Genomic DNA, 22832 nt, shown 5'->3' with positions numbered 1-22832 from the left:
CAATGATCATGGGTTCTATTAGGTTCTGTCATTTCTGTGTAGATCAAACTCGCGATTTAGGGTTCACAGTCACTTAACTGATTGGATCAAATTTACATCATGCAAGGTCAAAAACTCCATTTAAGAAACTTGTCTCAAGTCTCAACTCTCATGCAACTATGAGTCAAAAAAGTTCAAGCGAAATTGAAATAATCTAGGATCCTATTGGAAATACACTGCTCCGTGCATCATGAGTGTCGTAAATACTTATTTCTTTAAATACGTTATTTATTATAGATATGGTAAACATAATCTCTATTGCATGAGATTGTTATGATGAATATGTGCTTAATTTTTAAAAATTATAATTTTAAAAATTATATTTTTAATTAATAATAGGATTTAATAATCTCAATAGAGTGTGTGTTTCTTTCTTTTATGTTGGAAAACTACAAAAAACTTTTGGGCTAATAACATGATCCGTTTTGTAAATGGGTGGTTACTGATTGACCCACCCGAGGTTTTGGTAAAACCTCTCATATTGACTCATCTTTGTCGTTGAGCTCTGCACTCAACACTGTGAAACAATGGCAGCAACAACTCCTCTTCGTTTCTCTCTCCTCAGAATCAATCTTCAAAGGAGACTCTTATCATCTTCTTCAATCAACACTAATCAACACACTCAAAACCAATTTTTGGAGAAAAAGTTTAATCACCCAGTTCACAATGAGGAAATTATAAACCAATTATGTAGAAATGGAAGATTCAAGGAAGCCATTGATATACTATGCGAGAAAAAGCTTCTTAAAGAAGCTGTTCATTTGCTGGGTCACATTCATCGTCCTTCTGCTTCTATTTACTCTTCTCTGTTACTTTCATGTCTTCAACAAAGAGCTCTTCAAGAGGGAAGAAGGGTTCATGGTCATATCAATGCTTCGGATTTTATTCCTGGGATTTTTATATCGAATCGTTTGATGGATATGTATGTTAAATGTGGGAGTTTGAGGGATGCCCAGAAGGTGTTTGATGAAATGTCTGAGAGAGACTTATGTTCTTGGAATACTATGATTAAAGGGTATGCGAAAATAGGGAAGGTCGAAAACGCACGTAAGTTGTTCGATGAAATGCCGAAGAGAGATGGGTTTTCTTGGACTGCTATGATATCGTGTTATGTTCAACATGGGAGGCCAATGGAGGCATTGAATTTGTACAGGGAAATGCAGAGTATTGGGAATTTTGATTCTAACAAATTTACTATGTCAAGTGTGATTGCTGCTTCTGCTGCTGTACCGAGTTTACTTTCTGGGAAAGAGATTCATGGGCGTATAGTGAGGTTGGGTTTGGAATCTGATTCCGCAGTTTGGAGTGCACTGTCTGATATGTATGCTAAATGTGGCTGTGTTGAAGGAGCTAGGCGTATATTTGATAAAACTGTGGACCGAGATGTTGTTTCTTGGACAGCAATGATTGATGGATATTTTGAGGATGGGAAGTGGAGAGACGGGTTCACATTGTTGGCAGAAATGTTGAGGTGTCGAATCAGACCAAATGAGTTTACATTTGCAGGGGTTTTGAACGCGTGTGCAGATCAAGCATTGGAGAATGTAGGGAAGCAGGTCCATGGGAATATGATCAGGATTGGTGTTAATCCAGATTCATTTGCTGCAAGTGCACTTGTTCATATGTATTCCAAGTGTGGGAATGTCAGGAGTGCAAGAAAGGCTTTTGAAGGACTGTGTACGCCTGATTTAGTATCATGGACTTCACTTATTGTTGGATTTGCACAGAATGGTCATACAGAGGAATCTTTGGAGCTCTTTGAGTTGATGCTCAGATCAGATACTCAGCCTGATCATGTCACTTTTGTTGGAGTTCTTTCTGCCTGTACTCATGCAGGATTAGTCGAGAAGGGAATTGAATATTTCCACTCAATCAAGGATCGCCATGGACTAACACCAATTGTAGAACACTATTCTTGCCTCATTGATCTACTGAGCCGAGCTGGCCGTTTCAAGGAAGCTGAAGAATACATTAGTAAAATGCCTATGAAGCCTGACAAATTTTTGTGGGCTTCTCTTCTTGGTGGCTGTCGAATTCATAAAAACGTGGAACTAGCAGAACAAGCAGCAAAAGCGTTGTTTGAGATAGAGCCTGAAAATGCTGCTACTTATGCAACTTTGGCCAACATATATGCCACTGCAGATCGATGGGAGGAGGTGGAAAAAGTCAGAAAAATGATGGATAATAGAGGGGTGGTTAAGAAGCCAGGCTTGAGTTGGATTGAGGTCCATAGAGAGGTCCACAGGTTTCTTGTGGGTGATATTTCTCATCCCAATTACAATCAAATCCATGCATTCTTGACAGAGGTCTCAAAAAAAATGAAGCAAGAAGGCTATGTGCCAGACACTGACTTTGTACTGCATGATGTAGAAGAAGAGCAAAAGGAGCAGAATTTATCCTACCACAGTGAGAAGCTTGCAGTTGCTTTCGGAATCATCTCTACTCCACCTGGGACACCAATCAAGGTGTATAAAAATTTAAGGACCTGTGTAGACTGTCATACTGCAATCAAATTTATTTCTAGGATTACCAAAAGAAAAATAATTGTGAGGGATTCAAACAGGTTTCACTTTTTTGAGGACGGAAGCTGCTCTTGTAGTGACTATTGGTGAAATATATTGTTAAGTGAATTCTTGGATTTTTCTCATCCCAGGCCACAAGTCCTGATTCATTAGTCTGGGTTATCTACGCTTCAGTTGCGGTTTAAGAATTTTCAGCTGCTACTTCTCTCTGTACTGTGCCTCTTGTCAAAGAATGGTAGCTACCCTTGGTATATCTTACCAGTGCCAATCACTAGAAATGGACAAAAAAAAAAAAAAAAAAAAAAAAAATCTGGTCTTTTAATGACCTTATTATACACAATATGATCTGTGCAGAAATGTCATCTATACCATTCTGGAGCTGATACATTCTGGAATCCTCATGATCATCAGTAGTGTATTATCAGTTCTCAGGTACATAGTATTCGACTTTCAGAAAAAAAAAAAAAAAAGGAAACAAAAAAAGTTTTCTGCATGATATAAATTCATGTATGTTTGTCTTATATTAGTTTACTAGTTATGCCAATTATATCTGAAATAACTTTAATCCACATTTAACGTAATCTATACGAATTCTTTGTCCTAATTTGTTTGGGGCTATTGCTTCTGAATGCAATAAGAGCATGGAACCACTGATGCTTCTGCTTTTTGTAGCATGTTTCCTGTGGCTGAAGGAAAATGCTATAAACAGAGAATTTGTTTTGATCATACTGGTTGATCTACTTTTAGAAAGGCTTAGCAAACTGCTTTCTCAAGACATAACTGCGTCTAACTTCAATAACATTCCCCTAATGGCTATAAGTTTATATATACTGCCTAGTATGTATCTGCCTTTGGAAATTAAGCCAAATTGAATATCATGCTTGCTGATTAATGCTATATAGATTCCTGTTAATGATTTATTGAGGATCATTCTTTGTATGAGACCCCCTTTTCTCTGTCAACCTTCCCAAATTTTCTTTACTCAGAAAGTTGTATTGAATTTTCCTTAAACACTTTTGTTTCAATTGTGTTGGAGTGTCAGATATCTTGACATTGCTAAGCTCGCGATTTGTTATTACGTATTAGCTTCCTGTTGTCTAAAAGCTATTTCATAGACTTGTTTGTTATATGCAGTATGGTGTCCCTGGTCTATAGAATTTTGGTGTTCTTCAATACCCATTTATCTCTCTTCATTGACTAATTTTCAATCATGTGATGTATTTAAAAAATTGTACCATTTGCAACTAAAATAAACAGATTTGATCTTGAAATATATTGAAGCAAGAAAATATAAAGTTGAGCATATCATCTGCACATGTTGAGTCCATGAGTAATTGAATTTTCTCAAGTGGGTTTGCAAATTGGCGCCTAATTGGCTAATTCTGTTGAGGCTGCCCACTACCAGTGTTTTTCTTATAGATCATTGACATTTTCAACGTGTTTTGTCTGAATATGCATATATACATGAATCTTCCTCTTTTTGCACCATCATCTGCCTTCCTTAACTGCTTAAGAATTATTTTTCGATTAGTTCTGGTTGTGCTCGTTCTCTGTAATTCGGTTGGTTGCCTCCTACACACATACCCCTCTCAGTCTCTCACTCATTTGCTTTCTTTTGCTGTTTCATGTATATGCTTTTGAAATTGTCATGCTTTGTTTTATGGATACAGAATTACGGATTTGTTGTGTGTTGCAACATGTTACGGATTTGTTGTGTTTTGCTAGGAAGGTTACTTTGTAGCAGTTATTTTGTTTTCAGTGAAATATGCCTTTTTCTTGCTTTTGCTGTATATAAGTTTCCTGTACCGCATTTTGGCTGGTAATGAGTTATGACTGAACATTCCCTCTGCTGAGATTTCTGCCCTAGCATTCTCTCCTTTTCTCCTTGCATCATTCATTTTATTTTAGTCTTCTTATATTATGTCTAATTCTCTCACAATCTCTCCTCATTCTTATGCAGAGCGTGTATTAACTTCGGTACTTCCAGAGACTTGCATTGACAGTGTCTCAGTCACAGAAGGAAATTGCAATGACAGAAGTTGCTGCAACAGTTGCCAAAGACGGTGATATCTGCAGTATCCTTAATGCTATAAATATTGATTCCGGGACAGGTTGTGGTAGTAATGGTAAATGTTCTGTAAGCAGTCCTACAGAAGGTTTTACTTGCATTTTGGATGCCATTGATGATATCCGTCAAGGGAAGGTTGTTTCTTTATTTTGTTTTATTCTCTTCTCTATAGTCTTTATCTCTCTCTATATTGCTAATTTGGGAGGTTTGAGAGGTGTAGAGGGTTATCTGCAATTCACCTTGTAGTATTTTCACTTTCTACCTTTCTCAATCGTCTATCTTTAAACATATATGAGTGTGCTTATGCAATGCTCTCTGTAGCCACCATATTTCATATTAGATCCAGTGTCTGCAGAAATGTATTGTTAAAGATAAAGTTGGAAAACTGAGTTCGAAATGAATTTTAAACTTTAACTGGAAATATATGACAATGGGTACTATCCTCTACATGTTTATGGGAGTAAAATTAATAATTAAAACTATTAAATAGTCCCTCCTTGAATATCTATCATTTTCTGTTTCAAGGTTTGATTTGGATTTTGGGCAACTTAGACAGTCATTCTCTTCATCTCTATCTGTTCTTTGTAGATGGTGATCATTTTAGGTAAAGAAAAGCGAGAAAATAAAGGGTATCTAATGGTGGCAGCTTCACATATATCACCTGAAGCTATAGATTATTTTATGAGGCGAGGATCTGGGATCATCTATGTGACAACGAAAGAGGAAGACTTAGAGAGACAGCAGGACCTCTGTATGGTAAGAACTAAGAAAATATACATAATGATATGTGATATTATTGATCTATTTAACATTCTATGCATACAAACTTACAGACTAGAAGAAATTGATTCAATTCCATTGAACAGGATATCTAACAAATCTTCTTTTTTCTGTACTCTGTGAATGTATTATATGCAGTATTTGAGAATCTGATTTTATTTCTTGGTCTTGTTGTTTGCTTCTCTATTAAATGCTTCAATGCTTCAGTTTGTAATGATTGAAATTAGTCTCAGGACAATGAGAACAGTAGGACATGGTATAAATGAGATAATCTGGCTTATGAACTATAATAAGTATGTGTGCTTGAGGCGAATGATTCTGATCAATGTTAACCGTTAACATGCTGGCATGCTGTTATACATTAGTCATCCAATGACTGCATAAAGTTTTCCTAATGGTATCATCTATTACAAGGGTTTCATGACAGTTTTTTATGATGTGCTTTACAGAATGTGGAACGCGCCGCAACTGCTTGCAGTAATGACTTGGAAACCACTATCCTGGCTTTAGCATCAACGGAATCCAAAATTGAGGATTTTTGCTGTTCAGGTCCTGTTTCTTTGCTAAAGTATAGAGAGGGAGGGGTTCTGGAAAGAGCCGGGCACGGAGAAGCTGCTGTAGATCTTGCTGTGCTTGCTGGGCTAGAACCAGTTGGGGTTTTGTGCGAGCTTTCTTGTGAAGATGGCTCAACAGAGAGACTTGCCAAGCTTCATGAATTTGCTAACAAGGAGAAACTGAAAACCATATCTATCACTGATCTCATACGGTAAGTCTCACTTTAATTAAAAAGATACATCCTAGTGACCCTCTGGCTCAATAAACTCTTAGAATGACAATACATGTTTGAACTTGTCCTCAAAGGTTGTAAGTTTGTGCATACTAGATTCTATGGATTCATTGTTTCAGTCCTGTTAGATTTGACATATACCCATCCTTATTCCTGCTTATTGGGCGGGTCAGGTTAGGGGTCGGTGTGGGTCAAGGGCAGGTTTGGTCATTAGTGAGTTAATCTGGCTCAAACAAAGCAGGCCACAAGTCAATGGCAGGCCGATAATAGACATGTCAATAATAGAGCAAAGAAAAATGTAAAAGGAAAGAGACAAAAGTGAACACAAGTGAATACAAATCTATACTTCAAACTTAATTTTCACAAATTAAAAGTCTTATTTTCACAAATTTATTTATTTTATTCACTTGGAATCAAACAAAGTTACCAAACCCCACTATTTTCATTTTTTTAAAACACTTTTAATCAACAAAATCCCTCCCCCCCTCTCTCTCCTCTCTCTCTACCAAACTCCATTACCTTTTTTTTTTTAAAAAAAATTCACCTCTCTAAAAACTTGTGCTAAAGCAAACAGGACTACTATTTGGGGATGGAGGGAGTAGTTTTTGTACAAAATTATCGGGCTATTATTTTAGCCCCATTAACCTTGTCTATTAAAGGCCGTGTACAATATGACTAGAGCTGTCAAAAATTGACCTGACCCGAAATACCGACTCAAACCCGATTATTAACTGACCCATCTGAACCCGAAAAAATGGTGACCCAAACCCGACCTGATCCGACCTGAAACCAACCCTACACCCGAGTTGACCCGAGTATGTGAGACCCGAACCCGAACATGAACTGACCTGGAGATGACCCAACCTGAATGTAACTCGAAATTATTGACCTGAACCGAACCCGACTTGAACCGAAATTGACCCAAACCCGTTTTAACCCGTCCAAACCCGAATTTAACCCGACTTGTTACTAACTTGACCTGAATTCAACCCGACCGTTCCTAACCCGACCCAAATTTAACCCAACCTGTTACAAATCCGACCCGAAATCAACCCGACTTGTTATTGATTGACCTGACCTAAATTCAACCCAAATTGTTCCAGACCCGATTTCAAACCACCTTAAATGCAATTTTTATTATTGTTGATCAAAGCATTTTTGTCTAAGGAGATCAAGTCGGTCCAGGCAGCAAAAGAAAGGAGCATTATCCTCAAATTTAAGAGTTAAATATAGTATATATTTGTTGTATGGTCAAAGGAGATAATTATCTTCCTAAATTATAGACTATAGTTCCCTAGTATATCACTAAGTCATATATATTATAGTCCAAGGAAATAATTAGCTTGATAAAAATGATAATAATCTATTTATAGTTAGTTGAAGCCGAATATGACGTGACTTGGAAATGACCCAACCTGATTGTAACCTGCAAATTATTGACTTAAAAATAACCCGACTTGAATCCGAGAATGACCCGACTGGGAAATGACCCAACCTGATTACAACCGCAAATTATTGACTTGAATCGAACCCAACTTGAACCCAAAAATAACCCGACTTGAAAATGACCCGACCTGATTATAATCCGCAAATTATTGACTTGAATCGAATCTGATTCTAACCTTTAATTATTGAATTGAACCGGAACCCGAGAATTACCCTAACCCGTTTAACCCGTGAAAACCCGAATTAAACCCGACCTATTGTTCACCCGACCCAAATGTAACTCAACCTGTTATTAACCCTACCCAAACCCGATAAGAAGTATGACCCGACATGACCTAACTAAAGCATGACCTAACCCAAACCCGGCCCACATAGGTTATGGAATTAATCCGAAATGACCCGACCCACTCTTACAGACCCAACCCGACCCGTTTACCCTAATTAACAGCTCTACCTGAAACCTCCAAAATTTCTCAAAAAGCGTGGATATTAGTCTTCAATTTTGTAATTTTTTGACTTTTTTTCACTCGGAAATAAAAATTGCCGAAATGTTTACCATGGTCCCTAATACCCTCCGGGAGTCCAATTGGCTAGGTGGAACCATCCAATTTGCCTTTAAACGACCAATTTACCGGTTTACAACTTGCATCGATTTCATTAACTCAAGCCTACCACGAACCTTTATGAAAACATATAATGATCATATGTGGTTCCAAACGGCATTATATGACCCCGAGATATATCCCCTAAAATCTCAATGCTTTCGACAACAGACCCCGAAGCATTCGAAATTTCTCAAAAAACGTGGATATAGCCTTCCATTTTGGAATTTTTTGACTTTTTTTTTTAGCTCGAATATAAAAATTGCTGAAATGTTTACCATGGTCCCAAATACCCTCCGGAAGTCCAATTGGGTGGGTGGAACCATCCAATTTACCATTAAACGACCAATTTATCTGTTTACAACTTGAACCGATTTCATTAACTCAAGCCTACCACGAACATTTATGACAACAAATAATGATAATATATGGTTCCAAACGATATTATATGACCAGGAGATATATCCCCTAGAATTTTAAGACTTTTTGACACTGGGCCCCGAAACCACCAAAATTTCTCAAAAAGTGTGGATATTAGCCTTCAATTTTGGAAATTTTTGACTTTTCTTCACCGAAAATAAAAATTGCCGAAATTTTTACCATGGTCCCTAATACCCTACGGGAGTCCAATTGGGTGGGTGAAATCATCCAATTTGCCTTTAAACGATAAATTTACCGAATTACAACTTGCAACGATTTCATTAACTCAAGCCTACCACGAACATTTATGACAACAAATAATGATCATATATGGTTCCAAACGACATTATATGACCCCGAGATGTATTCCCATGAATTTCAAAACTTTTCGACATCGGACCCCAAAGACTCCAAAAATTCTCAAAAAGCGTGAATATAACCTTCAATTTATAAAATTTTTGACTTTTTTTGGCCCAGAAATAAAAATTGCCAAAATGTGTACCATGGTCTCTAATACCCTCCAGGAGTCCTATTGGGTGGGTGGAACCATCCAATTTGCCTTTAAACAACCAATTTATCGGTTTACATTTTGCACCGATTTCATTAACTCAAGTCTACCACAAACATTTGTGACAACAAATAATGATAATATATGGTTCCAAACGATATTATACGACCCGGAAATATATCCCCTAGAATTTCAAGACTTTTTGACACCGGGCCCCGAAACCTCCAAAATTTCTCAAAAAGTGTGGATATTAGCCTTTAATTTTGGAAATTTTTGACTTTTTTTCACCCGGAAATAAAAATTGCCGAAATGTTTACCATGATCCTTAATATCCTATGGGACACCAATTGAGTGGGTGTAATCATCCAATTTGCCTTTAAACGACAAATTTACCGAATTACAACTTGCAACGATTCATTAACTCAAGCCTACCACGAACATTTATGACAACAAATAATGATCATATATAGTTCCAAACAACATTATATGACCCCGAGATGTATTCCCACGAATTTCAAAACTTTTCGACACCGGACCCCGAAGACTCCAAAAATTCTCAAAAAGCGTGTTTTTGACTTTTTTTGGCCCGAAAATAAAAATTGCCGAATGTTTACTATGGTCTCTAATACCCTCCAGGAGTTCTATTGGGTGGGTGGAACCATCCAATTTGCCTTTAAACGGCCAATTTACCGGTTTACAACTTGCACCGATTTCATTAACTCGAGTCTACCTCAAACATTTATGACAACATCTAATGATCATATATGGTTCCAAACGACATTATATGACCCCGAGATGTATCCCCCTATAATCTAAAGGCTTTTCGACACCGGGTCTCGAAACCTCCAAAATTTCTCAAAAACGTGGATATTATCCTTCAATTTTAGAATTTTTTTACTTTTTTTCGCCCGGAAATAAAAATTGGCGAAATGTTTACCATGGTCCCTAATACTCTCCGAGAGTCTAATTGGGTGGGTGGAACCGTCTGACTTGCCTTTAAATGGCCAATTTACCGGTTTACAACTTGCATAGATTTTTTTTTTATTTTTTTTATTTTTATTTTTTTTATTTTTTTTGAGAAAACGCATAGATTTAATTAACTCAAGCCTACTACGAACATTTATGACAACATATAATGATCATATATGGTTCCAAACGGCATTATATGACCCCGAGAGGTATCCCATTATATCTCAAAACTTTTCGACACCGGGTCTCAAAACATCCCAAATTTCTCAAAAAGCGTGGATTTCAATTTTAGAATTTTTTTGACCTTTTTTCGCTAGAAATAATAATTACTGAAATGTTTACCATGGTCCCTAATATCATCCGGGAGTCCAATTGGGCGGGGGGAACCATCTAATTTGCCTTTAAACGACCAATTATCGGTTTACAACTTGCACCGATTTCATTAAATCAAGCCTACCACGAACATATATGACAACAAATTATGATAATATATGCTTCCAAACGATATTATATGACCTAGAGATATATCTCCTAGAATTTCAAGACTTTTTGACACCGGGCCCCGAAACCTCCAAAATTTCTCCAAAAGTGTGGATATTAGCCTTCAATTTTGGAAAATTTTGACTTTTTTTCACCCGGAAATAAAAATTGCCGAAATGTTTACCGTGGTCCCTAATAGCCCGCAAATAAAAGTTGTCGAAATTTTTACCATGGTTCCTTATACCCTTTGGGAGTTTAATTGGGTTGGTTGAACTATCCAATTTGCCTTTAAACGGCCAATTTACTGGTTTTCAACTTGTACCGATTTCATTAAATCAAGCCTACCACGAACATTTATGACAACAAATAATGATCATATGTGGTTTCAAACAACATTATATGACCCCGAGATGTATCCCCTAGAATTTCAAGACATTTCTACACCGGGCCCTGAAACCTTCAAAATTTCTCAAAAAGCGTGGATATTAGCCTTCAATTTTTAAATTTTTTGACTTTTTTTCCCGGAAATAAAAATTGCCGAAATGTTTATCATGGTCCTTAATACCTTACAGGAGTCCAATTGTGTGAGTGGAACCATCCAATTTGCTGTTAAACAACCAATTTAACGGTTTACAACTTCCACCGATTTACCGGTTTACAACTTCCACCGATTTACTGGTTTATAACGGCCAATTTAATACCCTATAGGAGTCCAATTGAGTGAGTGGAACCATCCAATTTGCTGTTAAACAGCCAATTTAACGGTTTACAACTTCCACCGATTTACCGGTTTACAACTTCCACCGATTTACTGGTTTATAACGGCCAATTTAATCAATTTGCACCGTACCTGACTTGAACTGAAATTGACCCTAACTCGTTTTAACCCTTCAAAACCCTAATTTAATCCGACTTGTTACTAACCTGACATGAATTCAGCCCGACCCGTTTCTAACTCGACCCGAATTTAACCTAACCTGTTACAAACTCGACCCGAAATCAACCCGACTTGTTATTGACCTGTCCCAAATTCAACCCGACTTGTTATTGACCCGATCCGAATTTTACCAGACCTATTACTTACTCGACCCAAAAATTCAACCCGATTTGTTACTAACCCGACTCGAAATTAACACGACTTGTTATTGACTCGACCTAAATTCAACCCAAATTGTTCCTGACCCAATTTCAAATCACCTTAAATGCAATTTAAACCTCCTTATTATTGTTGATCAAAGCATTTTGTCTAGGGAGTCCTAGTCGGTCCAGGCCAGGAAAAGAAAGGAGCATCATCCTCAAATTTAAGAGTTAAATATAATATATATTTGTTAAATGGTCAAAGGAGATAATTATCATCCTAAATTATAGACTATAGTTCCCTAGTATATCACTAATTTGTCATATATATTATAGTCAAAGAAAATAATTAGCTTGATAAAAATGATAATTATCTATTTATAGTTAGTTGAAACCGAATATGACGTGACTTGGAAATGACCCGACCTGGTTATAACGTGCAAATCATTGACTTGAACATAACCCGACTTGAATCCGAGAATGACCCGACTTGGAAATGACCCAACCTGATTCTAACCCGCAAATTATTGACTTGAACCGAACCCGACTTGAACCCGAGAATGACCTGGCTTGAAAATGGCCTGATTATAATCCGCAAATTATTGACTTTAACCGAACCCGACTCAAACCCGAGAATGACTCGACTTGATTCTAACCCGCAAATTATTGACTTGAACCGAACCTGAGAATTACCCTAACCCATTTTAACCCGAATTAAACCCGACCTATTGTTCACCCGACCCAAATGTAACCCGACCCAAACCTGATAAGAAGCATGACCCGTCGTGACCCGTTTCAAGCATGACCCAACCCAAACCCTACCTGCATAGGTTATGGAATTAATTCGAATTGACCTGACCCGAGTTGACTGACCCACTCTTACCCGACCCGTTTACCCGAATTGACAGCTCTAAATATGACCCTTTTAAACTCGACTTTAACCCTATGCCCATTGAGTTACCATGTCTATTAACTAGGTCCAATCCTAATAGCAAAGAGGGATGGTTTAATGAAAATTTGACACAAGGTTCTTACCAGAGGAATGATTAGGAGATTTCATTCAAGCATCCTTGGTCCTTGAGACTTGAGGTGTTATATACGAGTTTCTGCATTTCTGTACTCTGTACTTTAAAGTAGGTGGATGACTGAATACATTCGATGATCTCACAGGCATAGAAGGGTAAATGATATATTGATTAATCGTGCTGCTAGTGCAAGTATTCCTACTACATGGGGGACATTTACAGCTCACTGTTACCTGTCAATCATGGATGGCATTGAGCATATTGCAATGGTCAAGGTGTGCAATTTTAATGTATCATTGCTAGATATATTTTCTGCTGTAACCCTTATTATAATTACAACTAATAAAAGACTATGATCAAAACAGGGTGCAATAGGAGATGGCCAAGATGTCCTTGTGAGGGTACATTCTGAATGTCTAACAGGGGACATATTTGGATCAGCCAGATGCGACTGTGGGAACCAACTTGCACTTGCAATGCGGCTGATTGAGGAAGCTGGCAGAGGTGTATTGGTTTACAATCGTGGGCATGAAGGAAGGGGCATTGGTTTGGGAAACAAACTTCGTGCTTATACTTTACAGGACGCTGGACTGGACACTGTTGATGCGAATATAGAGCTTGGTTTACCTGTGGACTCACGCGAGTATCACATTAGTGCACAGGTATTAAGAAGCCTATCATGGAAGATGGAATGGCCATTATAAATGAACATTCATATTCCCACTCTTTTCAGCACATTGCTCTTGCTCTCTCCCTGCTTCTCCTCTTTACATGAAGACTGTTCCCAGTCTTCCCCCCCTCCCCCCCCTCCCCCCCCCTCGCCCGCGCGAAAAATGAACAAATTCCTCCCAAATATTGTGTGTCGAATTCTAAAACCAGATCAACGTCAGGGTTAATGGTTAATTATGTTACAGTACTTGGCTTTTATTTGTTTTGAGTTTAGATAAAAAGAAATTCAGGTAACCAATTCTACTTGAAAAGTCAAAACTTATGTAATTCAGTTGAATTATTTACTCTGGTACGTTAATTATGCCTTGGTAAGCTTGCAGATACTGAGGCATCTTGGAGTTCGATCATTGAGGCTACTGACAAACAATCCTGTGAAATGTGTTGAGCTCCGTAACTATGGTCTCGCTGTTATTGAGAGAATACCAGTTGTCACTGCTATCACAAAGGAGAATGAGAGATATCTGGAAACAAAACGTGCTAAGATGAACCATGTGTTTGGCCTTGGATCTGATATATGTACGAGTAACATTATCAATGGTAAGAAATGTCATGATCACTTTCCACCCCCTCCCCCTGCTTTCCTAATACTGTAGGGGCTTGTTTGGTATAAATAGATGGAAAGTGACAATAATGGTTTTGCAAGTAATATTTTTAAGTGTCATGCACATATCCACGAAAATATGCCAATGTATCTGTCCCCGAACCATATACAACTTTGTCCTCTACTTCAAGCAATTGGAAAAAAGATGACTTTTTTGTGCCCAGGCACTTAGGCTAGTTGATAAGTTTTTCGCTCTTTGCCCTCTAAAGAATATTCGTCCTTTTCTCTTTTCATCTATTGGATGTCCAAATCGTGGATGTTCTTTTGTGGTGGCAGTAGAATCCTCCGCATTTCATTTGGGAAAAGTATGTATAGTTTGACATTGTAATTTGTATGTCCTAATTTCAGGTAGTTAAGCTGCCTGCTGAGCACTGGAATGCACTGGCTACTTTTCATTATCATTGATGAAGCGGCTTTTTTTCATGATAATGGACCGGTATTATCAATTAAAGAACCAGGATATTGTTTCGTTTATGCAAGCTAAATTTCTGCCTTCTGTACGTGCTTCATGCATATATTTGTTCTTCTTTGGCTTCTATAATTAGATATGGCAGATTGCGCAAATCCTGGTTTAATTTCAGCTCGATTTCAGGTTTTGAGTTATTTGAGTTAAGGTTCCTTCTAGTGATAGTTTGACTGTCAATGTGAGAAGAGTTATACTTGCACATTGTTTAGCTGATCCAGCACTGCAAAATATTATTGTTAGCTTTACACAGCTGCGTTCTACGATGATCTCGATATTTCTTATCTATATTATGCGGGGAAAATTAGAGATTTCATGTACTAGAGTATGAGTATACGAAGTATATTAGAGTATTGAGTAGAAGATGAAACAAAAGCTCCAGCTCGAACACCGAGTCTCCAATGAATCGAGCTCAAGGAGTGCTCACAGTTCATGGGAGTTGAAGATATAAACTTGTAACATACCTGATAAGCATAAGCCATTATATCTAAACAGTAAGCAGAAATGGGAAAAATAGTTTAACGCATTCCAAAAAAAAAAAAAAAGGAGGACCTAAGTTCGGGATATTGAACCCGACGTGAATCGAACACGCAACCTTCTGATCTGGAGTCAGACGCGCTACCATTGCGCCACGGATCCTCAGGTTTGGTAGTTTGCCTCAAAATATATACATATACAATCAGTTACAAACTTGCAAAAAACAGCTGCTAATATATATTTTTTAATCAAGAAAATAATCTGAAATTAGAATTCTACATTACTAAAATGTTATTCAAACACTCTAATTATTTATCAAACTTTTTACTCTATTTTTTTTTATACTGTACTAATTTTCGTTTTATGCAATATTATTTTGAAAATACCTTGTCATCAACCATAGGAACAAACTATGTATTCAGTATTCTTGACTTCTTGTGCTTTGATCTCTCAACTTTTTTGTTTATATCTTTATAGCATATTCTATTTAATATAGACACAAGACCCATTCCCTACGTTATTCTTGCAAAAACTATATTAATATTTTTACTTTTTGAAACTTGACAATTAAATTTATTGACAGAGACAATTAAATTGCTCGCTATTAGTATATAGAAGGATAATCATGTATAATGCCTCATGTCTCCCCATAAGGGCATAAGGTACCGGAAGACCAAAATCATAACACGAAGAAAGTTTTACCACCCCCCTCCCCCCAAATTTGTATCTTAACAATCAATTTAGCCAGTTACAAATCACAATCTCATCATTGACTCAAGGTCATTACAAGCGACTAATGGTTCCGAAATCCGAACAACCTATTATTTGTATAAAATTGGGATGCATCTCTCACCATCGTTTTAGTTTCAAACGCCAAAAATAAAAAATCACTGTTCATTTGACTTGTAAGCAAAATCAATTTGCTGTATAATTATTTGTATTTTGTACTCGATAATCTTAAACTCGAAGATCACAAACTTTGAATTGTACATATTAACAAATACCTTGCCAAAATAAGTCTGTTTTTACTTTCGTTTCTGTAAAACCGTTAACATACATTTTCATGGCGTATAGGTGCAAGTCCTGAAATTGAAAGAAATTGCAACATGTTACATGCATGAGCATTAAGAGTAGTGTAAAGTAAAGTGCAAATTGAAGACTATGCATGGTGATGGCATTAGGTCATGTAGGTGACCTTTCCCTTAATTGATGCCTTGAACATAAACAACTAACGGTGGTCATTCAATTTGGTAGTAAGTGGACTAGTGGCTCATAAAAACGTGTGGACCCTACAAACTTCAGAAGATCCCAAAGACAACCCATGTTAGCCTCCATCATTACCGAAATAACTACACTGTAACATTTTAAAATATTGGTTAATCATTTGCCATAATCTCGATTGGTAGTCTTAATTAACAACATAAATTAAAGTTGATTTTTTTTTTTGTACATGCCATTGCTTACACTGCATGCAAAGCCTCTTGTAGTCCCACCTTACCAATTGTAGCCTTATCTATCTTTATTCTTTCTCTAGTAACTTCTTAATTTTTAGCCACTAATTGTGGAGAAATTGACCACTTTTGTAGTATTAATTGATGTGCATGCAGAATTTTACAACTTTTCAAGGCATCCTCTCATTACGGACCTATTCTTAAAAGTCAAAAGTTTTTCGTTTGTTTTACCCAATGTGAATGAAGAGTTATTTCTTACTCTATCTTTCCGTCTTGATATGATGGTTAATTTGTTATACTACCTCCGTTTCTTATTATGTGCTACAAAAGAATATTTTATGTCTCATAAATAATACCCCTTTGTTGCACATAATATGAAACGGAGGTAATATATTTGTTAATTGGAGTATATGTTAATTTTACCTTGTTTTAATATCAATGTAAAACTCTAAACTATATGTTATTATATATTTATAAAAATCGACAATTAATTGATATAAGAGTATTAGGAAGCTACATTTTAAGTCAATACTTAAACAAATTTTCACGTTTTTTTTTCTTCTTTCTTTTCTTACATATAGATTGCAAATAATAGTCTGTGAAAGTGCCAAGATTCAAAATGTATATATTCATTAAAATTGAGTGAGTATAATAGAAAAAATTTCTTAAATACATTAAAATAGATTTTGAATACTGTTGATTTCCAATTCAACGATTAATTATGTATGACCATGTTCTTACTCTATTTAATTTCATCTAAATATAGCCTTTTGAATTTCACATCGATTCCGTCTCATCTTTCCTTTTTTTGTGTGTTTTAAGTAGAGCTATCAATTCGGGTAAACGAGTCGGGTTTGGGTCGGGTCAACTCGGGTTGGGTCAATTCAGATTAATTCCATAACCTATGCGGGTCGGGTTTGGGTAGGATCATGCTTGAGTCGGGTCACGTCGGGTCATACTTCTTATCAAGTTTGGGTCGAGTTTAGTTCAATTACATTCGGGTCGGATGAACAATAGGTCGGGTTTAATTCGGGTTAAAACGGATTAGGGTAATTCTGAAGTTCAAGTCGGGTTCGGTTTAAGTCAATAATTTGCGGGTTAGAATCAGGTCGGGTTGAATTTTTTGGCTAGGTAAGTAATAGTTATGGTAAAATTCGAGTCGGGTCAATAACAAGTTGGGTTGAATTTGGGTCAAATCAATAACAAGTCGGGTTGATTTCAGGTCGGGTTTGTAAAAGGTTGGGTTAAATTCGGGTCTGGGTAGGAACGGGTCGGGTTGAATTCAGGTCATGTTAGTAACAAGCCGGGTTAAATTCGGGTTTTGACGGGTTAAAATGGTTTTGGGTCAATTTCGGTTCAAGTCGGGTCTGGTACAAGTTAATTAAATTGGTCGTTGTAAACCGGTAAATCAGTGCAAGTTGTAAACTGGTAAATTGGTCGTTTAAAAGAAAAATTGAATGGTTCCACACACCCAATTGGACTCTCGGAGAGCATTAGGGACCATGGTAAACATTTCGGCAATTTTTATTTTCGGGCGAAAAAAAGTAAAAAATTCTAAAACTGAAGGCTAATATCCACACTTTTTGAGAAAATTTGGAGGTTTCGGGGCCCGGTGTCGAAAAGTCTTGAAATTCTATGGGATATATCTCGAGGTCATATAATATCGTTTGGAACCATATATGATCATTATTTGTTGTCATAAATGTTCATGGTAGGCTTGAATTAATGAAATCGGTGCAAGTTGTAAATCGGTAAATTGGTCGTTTAAAGGCAAATTGGATGGTTTCACCCATCCAATTGGACTCCCGGAGGGTATTAGGGACCATGGTAAACATTTCAGCAATTTTTATTTCTGGGCAAAAAAAAAAATCTCAAAATTGAAGGCTAATATCCATGCTTTTTGAGAAATTTTGGAGGTTTCGGGGCCCGGTGTAGAAAAGTATTAATATTTAAGGGGATACATCTCGGGGTCATAAAATGCCGTTTGGAACCATATATGATCATTATATGTTGTCATAAATGTTTGTAGTAGGCTTGAGTTAATGAAATCTGTGCAAGTTGTAACCCGGCAATTAAATTGGTCGTTTAAAGGAAAATTGGATAGTTCTACCAACCCAATTGGACTCCCGGAGGGTATTAGGGATCATAATAAACATTTTTGCAATTTTTATTTCCAAGCGAAAATAGTCAAAAAATTCCAAAGTTGAAGACTAATATCCACGTTTTTTGAGAAATTTTGGAGGTTTCGGGACCCGATATCAAAAAGTCTTGAAATTTTAGGGGATACATCTTAGGGTCATATAATGCCGTTTGGAACCATATATGATCATTATATGTTGTCATAAATGTTTGTGGTAGACTTGAGTTAATGAAATCGGTGCAAGTTGTAAACCGGTAAATTGGTTGTTTAAAGGCAAATTGGATGGTTCCACCCACCCAAAGGGACTCCCGGACGGTATTATGGACCATGGTAAACAATTCGGCAATTTTAATTTCCATGCGAAAAAAGTCAAAAATTTCAAAATTGAAGGCTAATATCCACGCTTTTTGAGAAATTTTGAAGGATTCGGGGCTAGGTGTTGGAAAGTCTTGAAATTCTAGGGGATAAATCTCGGGGTCATTTAATGACGTTTGGAACCATATATGTTAATTTTTTTTGGTCATAAATGTTCTAGTTAGGCTTGAGTTAATGAAATCAGTGTATGTTATAAACCGGTAAATAGGTCGTTAAAAGGCAAATTGGATGGTTTCACCCACCCAATTGGACTCCCAAAGGGTATTAGGCACCATGGTAAACATTTCGGCAATTATTATTTCCGGGCGAAAAAAAGTTTAAAAATTCCAAAATTAAAGGCTAATCCACGTATTTTTAGAAATTTTGGAGGTTTCGGGGCCCGGTATCGAAATGCCTTGAAATTCTAGGGAATACATTTCGGGGTCATATAATGTCGTTTGGAACTATACATGATCACTATTTGTTGTCGTAAATGTTCGTGGTGAGCTTGAATTTATGAAATCGGTGCAAGTTGTAAACCGGTAAATTGGCCGTTTAAAGGCAAATTGGATGGTTCCACCGACCCAATTGGACTCCCGGAGGATATAAAGAACATGTTAAACACTTCGGCAATTTTTATTTTCGAACGAAAAAAGTAAAAAAAATTCAAATTGAAGGCTATGGTCCATGATTTTTGAGAAATTTTGGAGGTTTCGTGGCCCGGTGTCGAAAAACATTGAGATTTTAGGGGATACATCTCGGGGTCATATAATGCCGTTTGGAACCATTTATGATTATTATATGTTGTCGTAAATGTTCGTGGTAGGCTTGATTTAATGAAATCGGTGTAAGTTGTAAACCGGTAAATTAGCCGTTTAAAGGCAAATGGGATGGATAAACCCACACAATTGGACTTACTGAGGGTATTAGGGAACATGGTAAAAATTTCGGCAATTTTTATTTTCGGGCGAAAAAAAGTCAAAAAAATTCCAAAATTGAAGGCTTATATCCACGCTTTTTGAGAAATTTTTTAGGTTGGGTACGATGTCGAAAAACCTTGAGATTTTAGGAAATATATCTCGGGGTCATATAATGCCGTTTGGAACCATATATGATCATTATATGTTGTCATAAATGTTCTTGGTAGGCTTGAGTTAACGAAATTAGTGCAAGTTGTAAAACGGTAAATTGGTCGTTTAAAGTCAAATTGAATAGTTCCACCAACCCAATTGGACGCCTGGAGTGTATTAGGGACCATGATAAACATTTTGGAAATTTTTTATTTTCGGTTGAAAATAAGTCCAAAAATTCCAAAATTGAAGTCTAATATCCACGCTTTTTGAGTAATTTTTGAGGTTTCGTGGCCCGGTGTCGAAAAGCCTTAAGAATAAGGAGATACATCTTGGGGTCATATAATGTCGTTTGGAACCGTATATGATCATTATATGTTGTCATAAATGTTCGTAGTAGACTTGAGTTAATGAAATCGGTGCAAGTTATAAACCGGTAAATTGGCCGTTTATAGACAAATTGGATGGTTCCACCCACACAATTGGACTACCGGAGGGTATTAGGGACCATAGTAAAAATTTCGGCAATTTTTATTTATGGGCGAAAAAAAGTCAAAAAATTTCAAAATTGAAGGCTTATATCCACGCTTTTTGAAAATTTTTTTAGGTTGGGCACGGTGTCGAAAATCCTTGAGATTTTAGGGAATAAATCTCCCGGTCATATAATGCCGTTTGGAACCATATATGATCATTATATGTTGTCATAAATGTTCGTGGTAAGCTTGAGTTAATGAAGTCGGTGTAAGTTGTAAATCGGTAAATTGGCCGTTTAAAGGTAAATTGGATGGTTCCACCCACCCAATTAGACTCCTGAAGGTCATTTGGGACCATGGTAAACATTTCGGCAATTTTTATATCCGGGCGAAAAAAGTCAATAAATTCCAAAATTTAAGGCTAATTTCCACGCTTTTGAGAAATTTCGAATGTTTCGGGGCTCGGTGTCGAAAAACATTGAGATTTTAGGGGATACATCTCGGAGTCATATAATGCCGTTTGGATCCATATATGATCATTATATGTTGTCATAAATGTTTGTGGTAAGCTTGAGTTAATGAAATCGATGTAAGTTGTAAACCGGTAAATTGGTCGTTTAAAGGCAAATTGGATGTTTCCACCCTGTCAATTGGACTCCCGGATGGTATTATGGATCATGGTAAACATTTCGACAGCTTTTATTTCCGGGTGAAAAAAAGTCAAGAAATTCCAAAATTGAAAGCTAATATCCACACTTTTTGAGAAATTTTGGAGGTTTCGGCCCTATAAGCCATCATGTTTAAAACCGAGGAGCTCAACAAAACATGCAATCAACCTCTCTAATCTATTTTAATGATTAAAAAATTGGCATTGTCACGTATGTAATATTTTAAATAATTGTCAATTTCTATACTAAAATACTTTACAATTTATTTACCTTTATATCCTTTCTAATTAACAAAATATGTCATAATCAAAACACGTCAACTAAACTGGAATGAAGCTAAGGAAGTATGAGTATTAATAAGATACTTCCCATGAGAAATTCATATGTCAATAGTGTTCTATTTTTTTCACCTTTAAATATCCATCAGTAACAAACTAACAACCAGTACTCCTATAGACTATAGTAACTATAAACTACAAACTATAAATTTCATAGACAATGATACTTCTGCGATATGCATTTGTAAATTAGTGTTATGCACTTGCCTTCAAAAAAAGAATACTTAATTGACAATTGAAAATAAAAAATAGAGCTGAAAAAAGGGTATTGTGTACTTGTGTCCAATGGAGGACAGCGATCAGTAAATTGACTTTAGTCCAGCCGAGATTAAAGGAATCCTGTAATACTAATAAGTTAATACTAATGTACAGTAGTATCTTTGTTCCCATTTCTTTAACTCGAAGGGGTTGGTGAGTGTCAATGTAATCCATTTTTTAAGCACTAAATATTGCTTGCACCGACTATCCATTGCTCATTAAAGAAATTGTTAGACACCGATTAAATATGTATGTTATTTCAATTGAATTTAAATTTAAGAAAAGGTGAAGTAGAAGTTCCCTTATTTCTCTCAACTAAAACATATTTAAATTTGTTTGATTATATTTTTTCCATGTTTACGATTAATTACACTCTTATCACGACTTTTACATTACTCATGTATTATGTTTTGACTACTTTTTATGATTAATATTCAAGAAAAAATACGTCTTGTTTAGTTATTTAATCAAGTTGGATTCATCTTTACATTTGATCAAGTTAGGGCCTGTTCTCTTTTGTTGAAATTCAGTTCAGTTCAGTTCAGCTCAGCTCAGTTTAGTTCAGTTCAGTTCAGTTCAGCTCCTAATTTCCTTCTCTTATAAAATATTCAGTTCAGTTCAGCTGAGTTCAGTCAATGAGAACATGCCCTTAGTTATTATCACTACACTGACCTTTGCACACAACAAGGTCTTAAAATTAATTTATGTTGTACTTCGCAGTGTGGATGTGAAGCAAAATCTGTAATGATATTAGTTTGACAAAAAAATTAGACAAAATTACATTAGACTTAGTATTTTTAAATACACTAGTCCATTTAAAATTTAAATTAGCCATTTCAACCAACTCATTGTAATCACAAATTTGTACAATATGTACATTAATCAAATAACTGTACATTAATCATATAATGAAAATCAAAATCAAGTATAAATTGGAAATTAGGTCCATAGAAATTATGGATAAAGGTATAATGAGCTTCACGCGAAAGCGAAACCGCGTAAAAGAAGCACCGAATGCCAGCTCTTAAGGAGAAGTAGTACACACAAAAGTAGAAAAAACCAAGAAAATTTGAAATTATTGATATCA

At 36.3% G+C, this 22832-nt stretch overlaps 1 protein-coding gene, 1 non-coding gene and 1 pseudogene across 2 annotated transcripts; 2 read left to right on the top strand and 1 right to left on the bottom strand.

The window, feature by feature from the left end:
- Positions 1 to 566: 566 nt before the first annotated feature.
- On the top strand, positions 567 to 2864 carry LOC145638812 (pentatricopeptide repeat-containing protein At4g37170 pseudogene; annotated as a pseudogene).
- On the top strand, positions 2862 to 14654 carry LOC145563384 (bifunctional riboflavin biosynthesis protein RIBA 1, chloroplastic-like). Its single transcript, XM_081623833.1, has 8 exons — positions 2862 to 2993; positions 4522 to 4764; positions 5218 to 5385; positions 5859 to 6175; positions 12869 to 12998; positions 13089 to 13385; positions 13773 to 13989; positions 14402 to 14654. The coding sequence occupies exons 2-8, from the start codon at positions 4591 to 4593 to the stop codon at positions 14407 to 14409; spliced, it is 1311 nt and encodes a 436-aa protein (XP_081479959.1). The 5' UTR covers positions 2862 to 2993; positions 4522 to 4590; the 3' UTR covers positions 14410 to 14654.
- A 429-nt stretch (positions 14655 to 15083) lies between these two features.
- On the bottom strand, positions 15084 to 15155 carry TRNAW-CCA (transfer RNA tryptophan (anticodon CCA)). Its single transcript has one exon. It is a non-coding gene; the product is annotated as a tRNA-Trp (tRNA).
- Positions 15156 to 22832: the final 7677 nt, after the last annotated feature.

Source organism: Chenopodium album, chromosome 1 (genome assembly GCF_948465745.1).
Source record: "Chenopodium album chromosome 1, dcCheAlbu1.1, whole genome shotgun sequence".
Classification (NCBI taxonomy): Eukaryota; Viridiplantae; Streptophyta; class Magnoliopsida; order Caryophyllales; family Amaranthaceae; genus Chenopodium; species Chenopodium album.
This window is presented reverse-complemented; position numbering and strand designations above follow the sequence as displayed.

Bases quoted from the DNA above. Each gene is read 5' to 3' on its own strand.
- LOC145563384 (XM_081623833.1), top strand. From the start codon at position 4,591: ATGACAGAAGTTGCTGCAACAGTTGCCAAAGACGGTGATATCTGCAGT. The intron at 4,765-5,217 runs GTTGTTTCTTTA...TGTTCTTTGTAG, and splicing joins ATGATATCCGTCAAGGGAAG to ATGGTGATCATTTTAGGTAA. The intron at 5,386-5,858 runs GTAAGAACTAAG...TGTGCTTTACAG, and splicing joins GACAGCAGGACCTCTGTATG to AATGTGGAACGCGCCGCAAC.